General features: G+C 33.1%; 1 protein-coding gene across 4 annotated transcripts in view; it reads left to right on the top strand.

The window, feature by feature from the left end:
• The first annotated feature begins 578 nt into the window (after window positions 1–578).
• baz (par-3 family cell polarity regulator) overlaps window positions 579–18,984 on the top strand; it is a 76,366-nt gene continuing 57,960 nt past the window's right edge. For all 4 annotated transcript variants that reach the window (XR_015809204.1, XR_015809202.1, XM_088183664.1 and 1 more), the window contains exon 1: window positions 579–848. Coding sequence is in view for 2 of the 4 variants with exons in the window: in XM_088183664.1 (XP_088039790.1) it covers window positions 729–848 (120 nt within the window). In the remaining 2 variants the exon portion in view is untranslated. The remainder of the gene's footprint in view (window positions 849–18,984) is intronic.

The raw sequence follows: 18,984 nt of genomic DNA, 5'->3' as shown, positions 1-18,984 counted from the left end.
GGGCAAATACCTTCACCTGCCCAGTCCAAATTACGTCCCTGTTAAGAACTCACAGTTAAAAACAGTCAAACAAAATAAAAATCAATTAAATTTTTTTTTTATACATCATATTGTTATTTATGATTTTTTAAAAGCAAATTTTAAAATAAATATTATATTTTATATATGTTTATATTTTTCGTTGATTTTTGAAGATATTGTCCATAGTACATATTTAAAAGCAAATTTTTAAATACAGATTGTATTTTTTGTTATTATAATAGTTGTTATTATATTGCCTTATTTGTTTTTTTTAATTAAATGTTTAAAAGCATACCAAAAAAATTTGCTGTCAAAAAAGAATGTTTTAAAATAATGATATATAAATATGCTTTCAAAGAAATTGGAAGGTTCGGAAGTATTCGAGTTGAAAAAACCGTCGTTTCGATTCGAACGCAACAACGCCGTTGCGTCGCTTCGAAACGCGGCAGGTGACGCAGGTGGTAGGTTGGCTCTCGGTCGTTCGCGATTGGCGGTAAACCGGTCCGATCGCAGCGATCGCAGCGATCGCAGCGATCGCAGCGATCGCGTTGCTTGTCGAGTTTGAAAGTTGTCGCGGTCGAGGCGCACGTCGCACGTCCGTTCCGCGCGCCTCTCTGTGTCTTCGCGTTGGGTTCGCGTTCGCGTAGTGTCAGTGCTCAATATCAATTCAATTCAATACAATACAGTACAGTGTCTAAAATGTGGCTATGAAGGTGACCGTGTGCTTCGGATCCGTGCGAGTGCTGGTGCCCTGCGGCCCGGGCGACCTGCTCGTGCGGGATCTCGTGCGAGAGGCCACCAGGAGATACAGGAAGGCCACCGGCAAGGTGAGCGCACTTTTTCACTATCGACCGAAGAAGCCCTCCAAGAGGCTGCTGCGGTCATCGCGCGTCCTTTGTTTTTAAATAATCGGACGACCGTTTGTGGCGGTTGTTTATTATTCTTTTGTTCGTTCAATTTAATTACTAAGGGAACGCATTACATAACCCCAAAGATTCTTATCATAAATAGAGCCAAATGTGGCGCAAATTATGTATTTGCCTTCCGTAAAAAAGTTATATTTACAAAATGTATCATAGATAAGCTTTATGATCGCCTCTCCTAAATGGACAGGGTAGTAAAGTAAAATATCTGTTAAAAGTAAAGTTACATTGTTCATAAAATAATTTATGAACAATGTAACTAGTTATTGTATGCTCTCACTGTTCGATGCTTGTCAAAGTATTCAAAATTTATATATTTAATAGGTATCTTAAACCATTTATGTAAGGTAAATATTGTTGCCAATTTATATAATCCTCCTTTTAAGTAGATTCGTTACAGATAGTTATTAATGGAGTGTTTACTGTTCTGACCCACGCTATTTCTTTTATTGTCGCTACGATTAGTTAAAAGTACACACACTCACTAGTTAAAGTATACATTATCTAGTGAAAGTATACACGAAATGTAGCATCATAAGTTTTAACTAAAACTCATAGTACATACTTTGTATACTTATTCGAAATTTAACACTTAAGAATTACAATTTTGAAAAAAAGCATACGAAATTCATTTCAAAATGTTATTTAACATAATTTTGTCTTTGGGAGTTCTTAAAATATATTTTATTTTAGAATTTTTCAGATCCTTTCGCTATAAATGTAATTAAATTTGAATGAAAGTGTAAAACATGTCTTATTTTGTAGCGTAGCGCAAAATTTCTGAATATTACAAAATAATCCGATTCAGTTTTTTCTATTTGAATCTATAAATTGCACAAAACGTGCAAAGCAAAAAAAAAGAGTGCCAAATGTCCTGTTAAACGTAATTTTCGCGCAATTTAGACAATATTCTAAAATATTGAAAATTTTCTCGCTGCGCGACATAATAATTGTATTTTAAATCACGTTTAGAAAACCTGAGACCAGGAACGTAATTGGGGGAAGGGGGATTGAATTTGGCCAGAAAAATGCATGTCATTTAATGAAATACTATGAATCTAAATTAAATCGAACCATTAAAAAACGACCATTGACTGGCGAAATTTTATTCAATGAAACTTAATTTGACAGTTGCAAAACGTCCATTTGCTGTCAAACCCAAACTTAACCTAAACAAATTAAGCAAATCCAGCTTAATATAATAAAAGTTCTTAAACTAACTAACTTTAGAACTTTTTAGAACTTTCATTAGGTCAAGTCTTAAATACAAACTAAGCCAACTCATCTCTCAGGTGAAAATTAGCTGAAGAAGAAGTACAGACAGACGTTACATTTTGCATTTATCCATAGTTTGTCTGCACTTCAATATTACACTATGATTTAAAAATATGATAGTATTTCTTGCCGAAATTACTATGTATTTCTGATAACAGAGTATTGGTCAAAGTGTATTCAAACAGAATTTTGGTTAATTGATAGGGGCAAAAACAAATATCTCTTCTCAGAAGTAAAAAAATCACGTCAAAAGCAATAAAATCGTGTCGGGTAAAGGTCTAATTGATCGCGAAAATTTTGAATACTTTTACAAGAAAACTGAGCTTAATTGATTGATTATAATAAATTTATTACAGTAGTGAGCAAATTGAATGTATTTATTAATCAAGTGAAATTGTTGTTCCTAAGCTTTGCTGTTTTGCCTAATGTATATAATTACCAGGACAGTGGAATCGGTCGGAGTCGTGGCATTTATGCGGAGTCAGAATCGTAAAAAAAAAGATTTCGACTCCTTTTTTTCTTTAAAAAATATTTTGAAATAACTAATAAAAAATATAAATTTATTGGTCAAAAACTTTCTATTTGAAATACACAATTATTAAAATCGGTCCCTAAACTGCATCGTGACTGACATTTTGCTAGTAGGCATATTTAGTTAATAGTTTATAATTCATAAAATAATATGTCACAAAGTTTATTATTATGTATTGACTCTTACCCCGTTGCAACGCATTAGGCTAACGCCTGTTATGTCATGTTATGATCACAACGGAGAATTTGCGTATCCGCCGATTTAGAATCCCTGCCATTGTAGGCCTGGACGCTTGTTTTTTTAATAGCTGGATTTAAACAGCATCGAAAACGAGCATCTTAAAAAATGATTGATTCAAACTAATATAATGGAATGAATTATATTTTTAAACGTTGGTCTAAACAGCGTAAAAATTGTGCATATTGAAATTAATTATGCGAAAAATTTATATTTGATATTTTAAATAATCCGTACAATGAACTGAACTGTACAAAGTAGGTTATAAAGTTTATAACCTAATTCAAATAAGGTATAGACTTATAGAGCGTTATCGCAGCACTCATCTGAGCGTGAATCGGTGGTATAATTTTTCTTCAATTAATTCAATTCAAACAGTGCGAAAATCGAGCACGTTTATTGCGTTAAAAAGTATCATATCAATAAAACGAATGGTTATTCGTTATTTTATATGAGCAGTGATTCGACAATGCGCACGAATTGGGTAATACGGCGTTTTAAAAACACATACCTGAGAGCGTCTGTCCGATCGTCTAATGGCGGATCAAGTCGATTATTTTTAATTAATCAGACTTTAACAGAGTAAAAGTTGGGCATGTCAAAAAATATTTACTTTTAAAATTGTGTCATATCGAGCAAATTAAATATTTTTTTACATATGTATGTATGTTTTTTAGCAAATAACTGAGAGTGTGTTTGTTCGCGTTGACCTTCCAATTGCGGATTTAATATTTTTTATTTGCTGCGTAATCTATCGATCTAAACGTCGCAAAAATGAGCATGTTTATTATGACAGTAAATGGTATAAAATATTTTTTTTCTCTTAAATCTAATATAGTGTCTATATTAAGGGCGAACTTAACAATAATTGCATAGCAGTTATTTTTTTTAGAATATCAAGCTCAAACTCAACGCATTATCTCCCGACACTAACACTGCTCAACCCCATGTCTTTATAATAAGTTAGACATATTAATCTTTATTCGTTTTCTTAAATATTTAGCTGATCGATGATAAATTTTAGCTCGCCCTTAATATTCTCAACTTATATAATTAAAAAGGGGTAACAATTTACAAACAAAAGTTTGTAAATAGTGAATAATAAAGAAAATCGTTTCTTTTTCTGATGAAATTTACCGTTTAAAGGTATGAATAAAATAAGGCAAATATTGTTTATTGTGTGCTCTTATAAATGATTGAAAGCTTAAAGCAATAGCAGATGGCATGCGAATATATTTATGTACATACATAATGAACATGCATGTACATAATTCTGAACGGAATACGAAAGCATTACATTTCTTAAAAAGTCAGTATTGTGTATTTTAATTATAAAGTTTTATTAAATTATTGTATTATCTTTTTCTGTTTATAATGTTTAATATTCCATAACACAGTTTTGTTGATCAATGCTTTGAATTTTTAAAATAAACGTGCTTTAATTTACCTGTAGATGGTCACGTATATACGTGATATTTTTAAATTAAATTGTATAAGAAAATTTTATAAATAATAAATAAGGAAACTGGGATAAATCACATACGTTTTATATAAATTTTCAATGCGTTATTTTAAATTTCAACATGCACCATTTTTATTTCCACCCCACTAAACGAATTTCTTCACACAAATAAATTTCAATTACTTTTAATTTTCATCTTTTATTTCATCTTTTGCATTGTTCGCCTCCAAGTTTCAACAACTTCAATCCGCTGGCGTCACTTCAACATTTGCTCCGATGTGTGAAAGCTCACCTTCTGCGCATTTTAATCTATCGATTCCGAAATGTTTCCACGTACTCGAGTTCACACGGTGCATATAATTCCATCATACACATGTACGTGCGATACCATCCGAGTGACGTCTGCTGAACTCAAACGTCCGATTATGGAAGTGTTATTTGCTGAATACCGATAGTCCAACGTTGAATATGCGGAATCGGTGCGATACCGTACAAAGTCGGATTGTGAATAAATTAATATCTCAAAGACGAAGACGTGATTCAAATTTAATATAAATAATAAAAAAAAATCGATGCGAACGTGGTTGGGACTCTCATCATAATTATTTTCCATTGGCGTATCGGATTTTTTGTAATCGATTTATATTTATTAAAATAAAGTTAATTATGTGTGTAGACTATTTTTACAAAAACGGCATTTTATTTAAATTTGTTTTTACTCTGAGAGCGGATGCCTAAATGTTGTTTTCCAACTCTAAATTTTAACGTGTTTTTGTTGCTAAAACTAATTTATTTAAATGTTATTGTTGTGGGAATGTGCTAATGTTAAATGTTAGAACAAACTTTATTTAATGGAATGATTAAAAGGGTGTATAACATTTTCTAGTATATGTTTTTTTGCCCCACAAAGAACCGCTTTGTGGTGCAAAAAACACCAATACCATTTAAATGTATGACTGTCTTTAGTTGATTACTCTTTATAAATTATCTATGTAGATTGATATCATATGTGAAATAGTTCTCCTTTTAAGTAGATTTGTTGCAGAGTTATTCGTGGGGTGATCACTGTTCTGACCAACGCTCGTACCTAATCTGTTTAAATTTTAAAACGTATTTATGTTGCAAAACGTTGTCCGCTTTCGTAATTGTTATGGCCAAACTATTGTCAGTTGACAAAATGGATCTGAGTGTGGCGCCGACATTTTCAAAATGTACCAAGAAAATAATGGTTTTGAGGATTAGTTGACGTATTGATTTCGTTTCCACGAAATATGATGCAATGTGCGGTAGAATCTGAAGGGAAAAATGAATATGTACTTAAATTAAACAAAGCGTTGTTGGCTGCTTTCGTAGCCGTTATGGCCAAACCATTGTCAATGAAAAATGATATTTCTGCCACCATTTGATTTAGATGAATCAGTCTGATACACACATACATATGTATATGTATTCATAACTTTTCGACATTTAACTTATATTAAAGTTATCAAATAGGCAACGTTATGTTGAATTGCTTTGGTTTTCTATTTATGTACTATGTTTATGATTTATGTAAGTACATGTTTGTTTATAATACACATGTGCTTGGGATAACAGGAAAACACAGCATAGTATACCAAATCTAAAGTCAATATGAATCACCATAAACTATTCTACAAAAACGCCCAGTACTATATTTCCAATACATAGGAAATGACTGTTACGATAGGCGACCAATCCTTATTTCCAATACACTACGATAAAAATTGCCAGTATCAATTTTACCAGAGTCACTTATGTACATACGCTATCGACATTAACTAAAAATAGATTGCCACTTATACAACCTAAGTTGCAATTGACCCAAATCCATTATCTCGAAGCAGTGGATCGCGAAGATGCGATTTTTCCGCAACTTTCGCTTTCGTTTCAGGCATTTCCTTCTGAAACATTCCAAATTTGCCAAGCGTCGATCTCTCTTCGTGTTGGGATTGCTTAAAAAAACAACAGTGAGATAAATCACAGTGACATTCGATTAGACACGAGAAGAATTTCTGCGTAGGTGCAGTCGCTAGCATTGATCTATCTGCCCACGAATAATATAGAAAATCTTAAATGTATCCGCCAATTAAGATAAATAATTTGCGTTAACCACTCGTGATGATTTAATTTGTACGAAGCGTTTACTTTTGGTACTCTGGCATTAAATTAACTATCAGAGGCAACATTTAATTGAAAATATGTATGGAGGATAAACTTGACAACATGGAGAAAGAAATACGATACGCTTTTTATCTAATCTCAACCAGTTTTTGAACAATGACTGATAGATTTCGCATCTCAATGAGTTTAAAATAGTAGTAAATATGCGATAAGATCTATTAAGAGTTATTTTAGAAATCATAATAATCGAAGATTTTTTGTAATGTAGTCGAAAGTTAATGTTCCATTTAAAACACAATTTTTTTCTGGCTGGATGTCGTGGCGGTTTTTACCGATTTTTATTTTGCTTGTCCATCTTGGAGATCTTCATCTTTTTATTGCTGTAGAGTGCCATAGAGAGTCGCGATTGCGTCCCTTATTCTTGACCGACGTGGTTAGAACATCAGCGCACGAAAACGTTCGCAATACACGAACCATCCGGCTTTTTAACAAGTTTGACAGATACAACAATGTTTACTGTGATAGCTATGAGAAAATGGGACAATTTATATGGGATAACACTTTTCCTAAGATAGTCACGATTGCGACCCTTATTCTTAACCGTACTCCAGTTAACTTTAAATTTAATGAACATTAAAAATTATGCTAGTTAATTTAAACCATCAAGCGCATCTTTTTTAAATCATCCAAAGAAATGTTCCCCGATTTAGCCCGGGCCTGAGCATTTCTGCTGAACGAACGTTCCCACTGTGACGGCGAAGGCACGATTTTATTACTTTTGACGTGGATTTTTGAGTTCTTAAATCCACGTTCTAAGGATTCTGTGTTCCAATGACTATAATAGTGCGAATACGAATAACTTTCTCTAGACCCCGAGCATGAGAAAAATAATAACCATATTGCAAGTTTATCTCACACCTTTTTACCTTTCCTTTGCATACACACTACATTCCTGGGAATCATTTCAATTCTACTTATTGAAAAGTCATTTTCCCACTGCACTTTTTGCTGTAGTTGCATCGTTTAAAATGTATCTAGAGAATCTAGAGAAGCACATCACCGTGCACTTACACTGACCCAGAAAACTTAGGCGACCCATGAACCGCTTTCGTTGACCCGCAGCCGGCATTGTTGCTTCAGTTTCTCGCATTGTTGAGAAACACTGGCATATACTACATACATGTACATACCAAGAGGAGCTTGCGTGCGGAATAAAGTATTTTTCAATATATCGGCACACTTTTCAGTGGAATCGCCGCCGCCATGAATGGAGCAACGGCCCCGGTCGACGCTCAAATATGCGGCTCTGACTTGCGTTTTCTATGACTTTGATGGTACGACCAGTGGAATCACGGATCGACTCAAATTTTAAAAAAAACGCAACTCAAGGTTTTAGTGTAAGAGAGGAAAAAACAACGTAGAATGTCAAGGGAGATGTGAATTCCCACGAACGACGAGTATTTAGAAATAGATTCGGTAATTCAAAGGTATTTTCAATATCAATAGACATCAGGCCAAAAAAAGGTCATCCAAAGATTTCATTGAAGAATAATTTTGCACTTTTGCGCTAGAACAAAATCAAAATTTACTAACCGTGTTTTAATTACAAAGTAAAAGCAGCAAAATCTCGTGCGATGAGCATTAGTTTCATATCTAATTTTAAAAGGCTCGCAGCTAAAAATTTAATCTTAGTGTGAGGGCCCATTTATTTAAGTTTTAAAATGGCCAAAAACTTATAAACTCTCATGGCGGACTTTCAACGGCCGGTGCTGCCTCGTGCACCAGTCACATATATATTGTAATAACTATGTGAATCATATACTTCTTAATAAAATACTACTGTATTCTTGGATACATAAGAGCGAGGGTTGTCTTGGTGTTTTTTTTTATGGTTTGAGTATATTTTAAACGATTTAGCGAAGCTCACTATGTGTCTCGAAATTGTCTGCCTTTAATCCAGTAACGAGTTATGCCCTTCATATCCCACAAAATGCAAAAAATTATCTTATTGTGGTGTAATCCTGATTGTTTGGCATCCAATCACTGCCTTTTACGTCGCGTGTTCAAATAAAAATCCACGTCTCATCTTCAGTAACAATTTGACTTAAAATAATCTTACTGTTCTAGAATCATTAATTATTGACATATTGTATCTCATAAATTGCTCGAGGTTTTCCTCAGGCAATTTATGAGATTTCCATATTTTGCAAATAAATATCTATGAACTTGAACTTTTGTGATAGCTTCTGTATCGTTGATTTCGAACCTGGCAGCCCTAATATCCTCACTAATAACCGTTAAGGACTATCCGCCCTTACGTAGATATTCAATGTCAAAATTGTAGAACCACATTTGACACTATAAAATTAATGGCATCCTTCGCATATGACCATAATATAGCGTAACTGAGATTATTTTGTCTCCACTGCTTTTTAGGGTTGAAAATATTGAATTAAACATATCTCGTTACTAAATAGCATCATCAATACGACTACTGTTTACAAACATCGAAAAACTGATATTATCGATAACATTTATACATTTTTGCAAATGTAAGAACGTATAATACGTATGTATGTGTATATTTATAGTATATAAACATTTTAACTGATAGTGGTTTTGTGGTCTTTTGATGATAGTCGAAGAAACTGCATTAAAATTGCGATATAAAACGTTGGTTCTATCTATATAAAAGCTAATAATTCACTTGAAAATGTCATAGAATTTTGCGAAACATTGGATACCGAAATCTAATATGTCAGCTTTTGCTAATTTGGCTAGAATTTGTATTTTAAATTTATTTTCTACTGATTACAAAATATACAAATTTTACAAATTTTAAAAAAACTACAAGAAAAATATTTTTTAAATCATCATAACTTTTTAATTAGCTAAGGTCTTAACGTCAAATTTAAAATACAATTTGGAATGATAGTTTTTTTATATTCATTATGGTAAAACATTAACGTTGAACTGTGGATCGCGTACCAATAAAATAAAAAAATAATTTATGTTTAGAAACACTAAATATACATATTTTTAAAATAAAAACGATACAGACTATGACAAAATGATGATAAAATACTTTTACTTATTTTTAAAACATCAAATATCAAACTCTGTGACCTCTACTATAAATTCCATATTTTTAACACTTTATGGTCGACTTACGCGGCGATATTCGCAAGTCCGTACTTTGATATCACTGAAAGCGATATCATAGTAGAAATTCTATGAATCTTATCGAAATAGATATATTAAAAAAATGAAATGTCGTCTCTGATTGTAAATCAGAAATTCTCGGGTTTCCCCTCAAAAAAAATCTAAAAAAATATATATTTCATGTTTTTTTTAAATATGTAATTTTAATGAAATGATATCGAAATACTTTTTCACTGGTATATATATATTTTCAGTGAAAATATAATTAATTTAACTAGTAAAATTATATGATTTTAACTTTTCCATATGTAGGAATATATACATTTACATACTTATCATTGTTTATTTACTTGCGATGTATAAATGTTACAGTGAATGTGTATTTTTTAGTCAAGTTCAAATACATTTTCACTAGTAGATATATATTTCTACTAGCGAACCCATAGGCCAGTATGCCAGTTCATTGGTGATGATTTGTTCTAGACAATATCAAACAAACCGATATAAGCTTTACTATTAATTATGGCAATATAAAAATACCAATCGTAGAATGAAAACTGTATTTTAGAAAAACAGTGAGTCCATACTACACAAACATAAATATTAAATTTAAATAGATATTGAAATATATAATATGTATAAATAATAATATAGTAAGTTTTTACGAGTGCGTATCTCTATTGGAGATGAGTGTGCGTTTTTCATTGTATTTGTTAGTAGTTGAAAGAAATCTATTTGTCTGTTACATTGTGCAAATATCAAACAAAATGTCAAAGTTGCACGGTTGGGTGCCGTGCGATTGATATATACCGCGTATATTGACCGTTAAGTGTTAAAATCTATTTGAATACATTTTAATTTTCTTGGTACGCAATTCACAGTTTTCTGATTACTGATTTAATTATTACGAATATATGATATGTGGGATATAATCATTGAAAAAAATCTGTAAACACTGCCTTGAAACTTTTTTTTTTACCCGAGTTTTCATCTCCTGGAATTTTGGGTATCAATTTTTTTCAATTCTTTTGTGAATATAATATTAGTAACATCATTGGTTAGAGCACTAAATAAATACGCAGTTTAAAGTGTGATTTTGTTATATGAAGTTGAATTGATGAAAAGCACAAATTTGTGCACACGGTATTCAATATGTTAAAGAGTTAAAAATAACGGAATTCGATAAGTCAATTGCATTTAAATAATTTATCGATGATGTTTATCTAAAATGGCGTTATGCAAACGTTAGATTATGAATGTATTATCGATAAAATTTCTGAATTAAAAGTGAAATTTTTACATTTTATATGTTATTATTTTTACTTGTATTGTTATTGAATTCCCTATTTTTTTGTAGTTGAATAAATAATTAGTACAATATTTTTTAAATAATGCTTTCATTGAAGTGCCTTCAACATTAATAACAAGATATTTATGATTAGAAGAAATTACAAATAGAGAAATTTTTAGAGCCAGATAATATGAAAATCTAAAAAAAAATGTGGTGGTTTTGTATCATTTGAAAAAGAGGGCCTTCTAAATTATATTGCGCCCTGGGCCTCTCAAGTGACTAATCCGCCACTGTGTCACACAATAAAAGTGCAAGTTACACCCGCTGTATATAGAGCTCGTCTCATCAACTTTGCCAATTCATTGCTCGCTCATTTTGGTCATCTCGAAATACAATTTGGCACTGTCGCTTTCGTGAATAATTTTTCTCTACTCAAACTGGTTTGATTCGCGCCTTTCTTGCGTGTATTCCAAATGGGTATTACCTGTTTTCGACGGTGTGTTTTTGTTACTGCGGATGTAAAAGCGCCGAACGACACAGGTGGAGTCTCTCGAAAGGGATCACCGCTTGAGATGGGGAGGAATAAAAAAGGACCCAAAGACCCCTCGAGGTCGGTCTCGCATCGCCCCTCGCAGCATCCGATCTCGGAACGTTTCCAGCTGGGCGTGGGCGCCATAGTCTCGGTGAGCGTGTGTGGCTCGGTTCGTTGGAATGCTGTCGAGTTATTCAGCCTGCCTCGGCCCGGGTTACCTACGCGGTAATAATCGTCATTATGACATTGTGCTGCCACGACCGAATTCCTAGCTAGGCCCACCACCCCCTTAAAAACCTGCCCTGTGGTGCCAGCGACCGAGAGCAGGTACAGGGAAATGACTGTGGCTCTTCAATCAAGGCAACGCCGAAAAAAAAATGTAATCTCTCGGTAATCTTGTGATTGTGGAGTACCGACCGGCTACCTCATAGCCCAGAGGCGGGACGTTGGTGTTCAATCCGTGGGTGAGCTACTGTCTTTTGTTTGTAAATGTTTAGAATTTTGATGAAGCACTTACATACAAAACAAGAACATCATCAACTGGCAGTTCTAAAGGCAGCATTCTATAGGCTATGTATTCCTCAAATTGGATAGGGTTTTCCCTTCTACAAACAGCAGTACACAATGACAGCATTGGCGAACTTCCTATTATAGTACTCCTTAAAACAGTTAATATTTTATAATATTTATTAAGGGGATAGTTAGGGCCGTGTACTCTAGTTAGTATAAAAATCGCTTTAGGTACCGAAATCTTAAAACATGGTATTGACCCCATCCAAATTTAAAGTATTGACGTAAAAGATTATATTTTTTAGATATAATTAATATTTAATAAATAGTTCAAATAACAAAAAAAATGGGGTACAAACGTACCCCACTTAGTAATAAAAAGGTAATCCCACAATATGATGTACTTCATGACTAAATTGAGCTAGCGGATATAAACAAATACATCCAGAAAGCAAGTGAACAAATAACAAACCAATGACTACTACTTTACATTGCAACAAATCAATATTGACATATTTAAAAGCATGTGATGATCACGCGTTGAACATTGTTTATGTCTGCTGATTCTTAAGCCTTGAAAGTAAAAGTTCTCGCCATAAATTAAATTTTACATTCGCAATTTAATGTCGACTATGTATTATTAAGCAAAATGTATCAGTGTATTTTGATTTATTTTTTGGCTTATACAATTATTGAAATTCTAAGATGAATAAAAATTCTAAGATGAACAACATCGTCATAGTATCGCTTAAGGCTAATATAAAAACCTATTTTTAGATTTCAGAATTTACAAATCCGGTATTTAATTTTTTATTAAAAATGAACAGTAAAAAAGTGTTTCATGCTATTTACTATGTATGTAACAACAAATTAAACTAATATTATAAGTCGAAAATCATTACAGTATGTAGGAATATAAAAAAGTGCGATTTAACAGGGAATTATTTTAATATATATTTGCATTTAAATAAATATGTTGTTCCATAAAACGAATTGTTTGTGCATTTATGCAATGTATATCCTCGGATGTTTTATCCGGAAAATGATTCGTTGCAGAGAGTTATTCATGGGGTGTTCACTTTTCTGATCAATGGTAATGCACAAACAATTTGTTTTATGGAACAATTATATAATATATTGCTCATTTAAATTGTCCTCAATATAAAATAGGCAATCTTCCTGTTTTTCTGGATGCAAACATTTCTGCAATAGATAATATTCGCTTTATCTGGCTTATAAAATCATTTTTTATTGTTCATTCTCAATATCTTCTGATTTAATGATAATTCTGCAGGTTCTCATTGAAACATATCTGATTCTTTTAGCTTATTGTCCTCATTAATAGCTTCTCAAACATATATGTATGTATATATCAATATTTTTTTTTCTATGTAGTCCTTAATTATATAATTAAGGACTGAATAACCTAGTCCAGGGGTCGGCAAAGTGCGGCTCCGGAGCCGCATGCGGCTCTTTGGCTCCTTGAGTGCGGCTCTGGCACAAATATCCACGGGCCCGGGCGCTAATTCTGGTCGAGTGTCCTTATGTCCTGATCTTCTGCTTCATATCATTCTGCTATTGCCAGAAATTGAAGCATTTCTCCTTGAGAAGGGTGTTCACTATCCAGAACTTACAGACAATCAGGATCCAAAACTTTCATTTCATGGTAGACGTTACGTCTCATCTAAATCAGCTTAACCGTAAACTACAGGGGAAAGGAAAAACATTTTTTTGGATGCTAAAAGAAGTCATTTCATTCGAAAACAAATTATCCCTTTTTGCTCAAGATTTTGAAAGGGAAACATTGTTTCACTTTCCGAGCCTGCTGAAGCATCGCCAAGAAAATAATTCCTCTATTGACAAACACCATTTCAAAACAACAATTTTAAATACGAGGGAAGCATTTCTCAGCAGGTTTCAGATGTTTAAAAACAGCAAAGCGACCTTAGCATTCGTCAAAAATCCTCTTAATGTTACAATAACTGAGTTGAAATTTTCTCCTTTTGGCATTGACATTGGTAACTTTGAAATATAATCGCAGGATTTAAAAAGCAAGGAAATATGGAGCTCTAAATTTCAACGTCTTTGTATTGATTTGGAAGTATTGGAGAAAAACGAATGTGATCTTAGTTCACAACACAAGTGGTCTGCTTTGAAAGACCTGGAGAATGAAAACATGATCATTTTCAACGTCTGGAATAGTATTCCTGACTCTTACGAGCAGCTGAAAAAACTTGCGTTTGCTGTTCTTTCCCTTTTTGGTTGTACATATTTATGCGAACAATCCTTTTCAAGCATGAACTTCATCAAGAGTAAACTGAGAAGTCTTCTTATTGACGAAAACCTGGAATCATGCCTAAAATTAAAAACAACAACATATAAACCTGACATACTGAAACTTTCCAAGGAGATCCAAGGACCTTGTTCGCATTAAGTGTTTGTCAGTCATTGTCATGATTTAAATTTATGGATACCTTACTTTCATATTATTGTTTATCAACTAAAATTATAATAAAGGTTTACTAAATTAAAAAACAGATTTGGCTCTCATAACTTATTTAAATCATTGTAATGTACATATTTGGCTCTTCGGCCAATAAGTTTGCCGACCACTGACCTAGTCCATTACGTCTCAGACTAGTAATTCTGGGGTTGTGAGTTCGAGCCCCGGCAGCGGAACTAAAATTTTTGTTTTTAAAAAAGCTCCTTACGAAACATTAGAGAAATCAACATTTTGGAGGGCCCAAGTGTTGCACAATAGCCACGCAGATTTTCTAAAGCCATTAATTACCACAACTCTTTGATACACACCTCTAAAAAAAATACTCATGGACTCTAATAAGCATTACTGTACGCATCCTTGGCCCACTTATGGAAATTAAGTTTTAACTAAAAAGATGATGCGATTGTCCCTAAATTAGCCTTCTTTCCAAAACATAAAAAATCGATGTATGTAGTATATCGATTATGTTATCTGTAAATACATTATTTTACTCTCAACCATAAATGTATCAGATTAACGTCGAATCCAGTGATTCTTACATTTATCAAAAGATAATTTATCAGATTTCATAAACCAAAAGGTTAATTGCTTGAAAAAAAAATGGAATCTTTTAGCATAAATGGGTCAATGTTCCCTTTGTAATAATTATTGAATTAGTAATAATTACATTTTTGTTGAAGTATTCGCCGTTTTATTAGGTACGTAGCTTAAAACATATTTTTGTGTTTAAGATCGTTTCAGTTTTTATATAAATAAATGAGATTTGTTCAAAGGTCAAGTTTATTTGATTATATAATACATATTAGATTTACATAATGAAGTGTGTTTACCTGTGGACGATTAACCATTGAATCTACTATGTACATATGTGACTCAAATGTTAATTAGTTTCGGATGATATTATTTTCAACTTGATTGAGAATCGTGCCTCCAAACGTAATTGGTACATTTGGTCCCATTAAATCGGAACCACCAACGTCGATTAGTTTAATTGAGATTTTGGTTCACTTTGATCCACTTTTGCTAGGTAAGGAATAAGTGGATGTAGATTCGAACAAATTGAACCTAAAATTCAATTACTTAAGAAGTTTTTAATATTATACATAGCTTGAACAAGACATTGAATGCATATTGTGAACAACATACAAGTAGTGTACCTACTGTGTAATTAATACACAATCTATGTAAATAATACACGTACGTTTATATTAAAAATATTTGCATTACGGATTTTTTTAATATTGCAATGAGGTCTTAATGCAAGGTCGTTCTTAATCCTGATTAAGTGTGAATTTCACTTCTGATGTAAATTATTTGAGAAGCTTCAAATACAGTGTTTTATCAATTTTTCATCACACAGAAGCGATGACAGGTAAATCACATAAGTAAATGCCAACACCTTCTTTCTCAGAAGCCCAAAGGCGTTCTATTCCGCGATAGTAGCACCTGCCAAAAGGGACGTGCACCTTGCTGCATCTCTACCGTACCTACCTGTTTATCGTCCACGCCTTATCTTCTATTTTTCACAAAAATAAAACAAGCGTGCGCTCACCAGACTGGTAATTAAAGACTGCTATAGTCGAAAAGTTCAAGTCTTTGGAATAGTGGTGGCTTCAAGGCCGGAGCAGGTTGGCTCCGCTCTGGGCGGTTGCTGGTCGCTGCAGCCACATACTTCCAACAACGTAAACCGAGCCGCTCGCCATCGTAAAACGGTGCCTTACGTGAGTCAGAATTACCTTGAACAGTGCGTCATCAACGCAGAGCATCGGTTCGAACTCCACGATTTCGGTCACAGGTAGATCGATAAGAAGTAGCGTCCGTTTCCTGCTTTTAGATACGGTCTGTGAGCTCTCGTAGGCGTATCTCCCCGTGGAAGTCCGTCCGCGAGCCCTACGCACTGATGACGTGTCTACGTTCTTAGAACCGGTTCTTAATGATTAAAACAGTAATGCCTAATTGAGCAGGACTACATAGTAGAATAGTAAATGGACGCTATTTTGAATTCTTAGTAAACGTTGAGCTCAACTCTATAAACCTATATGGATATGATTACTCAGAGGTAGGTGATTGAAAGAACAATGGGCTTAATTTCAAAACGTGCGTATGGCACGTTTGAGCGATGACTCTTGATGAGCATGAGCCACAAAGTCGAAAAAATATTAAAACATATCAGGTTGATTGCATATATGACGATTGAAAGATCTAACATAATGCTTTCGATGATTCTGCACTATTACATCTGCATTAATGCAATAACAGAACCTTTGACCATCTGCATTAACAATTTTTAGTTTTAAAATAGATAAATATTCGGTGCCGTGCCGGTCACTGGTGACTCCAATGGCGCTGTCATGCCGCTTATATGGTATATTTATTATTAAAATTTAACAAAGTATTTAATACAATACATTTTACCTTAAATTTACATATGTATGTATGTATATAATAAAATTAAAATGCGAAAGAAATTTCAAGTGTATTGGCTTCAATTTACAATGTGTTTTAAGTGCCTTGGTTTATGAGTAAAATATTCTCATAAAATCGGTTCATTTTTTTTAAAATGTAGAAAATTTTCAAAAGACCCAAAAATATCGAGACTATTTTAAATCTTTTTATTTTTCAATATTTCACCTTTAAAGTACACAATATGCACTTGTCTAAACGTTTTTTCCATTGTTCAAAACAGTGGTCTGTTTTGACCGAATATCTAAACCGAACTTTGCCCAATAGGAGAGCGCAAAAAACAATTATCCCTTCTCAGAAGTCAAAAATTCACGTCAAAAGCAATAAAATCGTGCCGTCACCGTCGCAGTGGGAACGCTCGTTACCGAGCGTTCCCACTGCGATGGCGCCGACACGATTTTATTGCTTTTGACGTGAATTTTCAACTTCTGAGAAGTGATAATTGTTTTTGCGCTCTCCTATTGAACAAAATTCAATTTTAATATACTTCAACCAATCCTTATTTATCGTCGTTCGTATATAGACCATGTTTTAGATTCTAGAGCATGGTCTATATATGTTCATAGACAAATAAAAACATATTAGATAAGTCATATACTATATTGATAAAAAGCTTGCAAAAATTTCACTGCATTGATTTTATTTAAAAAATAAATTTTATTAATACTATAAAAATTCCCCTCTCAAAATAAACTTGATTTATAAAACTCTAGAGAATCTAGATTTATAAAATTATTAGTTAGAATTATATTTTCTTCAGATAGACGCGTAAAGGAAAGCTGGAAATTTCTCACTGTAATTGCAAATAGCTTAGATGCGATTTTTTAACAATATGTATGTATTACATTTCCATTGTGAATCTTAAACTTGAGCTCCAAATTTCTGATCTGTGGTAATAATTCATAAATTACTTATATTTTGGTTAAGTATTCCTAGCATATAACCTTCATTTTTAGATGCACTTGATTAAAAAAAATCACACCTCATTATTAATTTAAAATGACCAATAAATGTATATAAATGATATGTATTTCTGTGCTATAAAATGCTTATGCGATCAATTGACGCGGCGGTAAACTGCTGGCGGTGAATTGCGGGCGAACTTCAACCAATCTTTTTTCATTAAAAATCCATGTCAAAAGTAGTGGGAACGTTCGGTTCTAGTTTCTAGACCATGGTCTACTTTTTGACGTGGATTATAAACAGGGACTACCTTAAATTTGGCCAGAAAAATGCATGCGATTGAGATCTTAATTAAATCGAAATATGAAAAAACTGCGAGTGACTGGCCAACTTTTACCCTCCCCCTGGAAAAAACTGAAATGACCTCCCTTGTTATTATTGCAAAATAATAAATATATCCGGCTCATCGGCTTGCGTTCTTCCGTTACGAATAGGGATTGCAATAATATCGGTATTACCAAGAGAAAAACAGTCAATACCGGTATTACCGCAATTGGACTAGAATCTAGAGGTCGACAACCTTTTGAGACGGAAGAGCCAAAAGTTAAAATTTCCCAGTTTTTAAAGAGCCACTAACATTTTTATTTTAATATTATGGTATTTGATTAGGATTAGGTATAGCAATTTGATTTCTGATTTAAAATAAAAGCTTTAAATATGAAATAATATTTATTCATATAACACCATTCATATGCACCAATAACTGAACAAACAGAACAGTGTTGTTGAGTGTTTTTATCCCGTTTAAAGTTTTTTTTGCAGTATAATAATTTTTATGAGTTTTGAAAATAAACTAATAATTAATATTTGCGTATGGAACTAGAGAGCCGCATCTTAACGTCAAAAGAGCCGCATGCGGCTCGCGAGCCGTAGGTTGCCGACCCCTGTATGCAGCGGTACATAAAAAGAAAAAAATTACTGCGTTGTATGTTAGTTTTTATGCATTGAAAATTACTGAATATTTTACT

The sequence above is a fragment of the Plectrocnemia conspersa genome, unplaced genomic scaffold (assembly GCF_051122295.1).
Source record: "Plectrocnemia conspersa isolate PC_06_02 unplaced genomic scaffold, ASM5112229v1 ptg000003l, whole genome shotgun sequence".
Taxonomy (NCBI): Eukaryota; Metazoa; Arthropoda; class Insecta; order Trichoptera; family Polycentropodidae; genus Plectrocnemia; species Plectrocnemia conspersa.
Note: the sequence above shows the minus strand (reverse complement) of the source record. Positions and strands in the feature narration are given on the sequence as shown.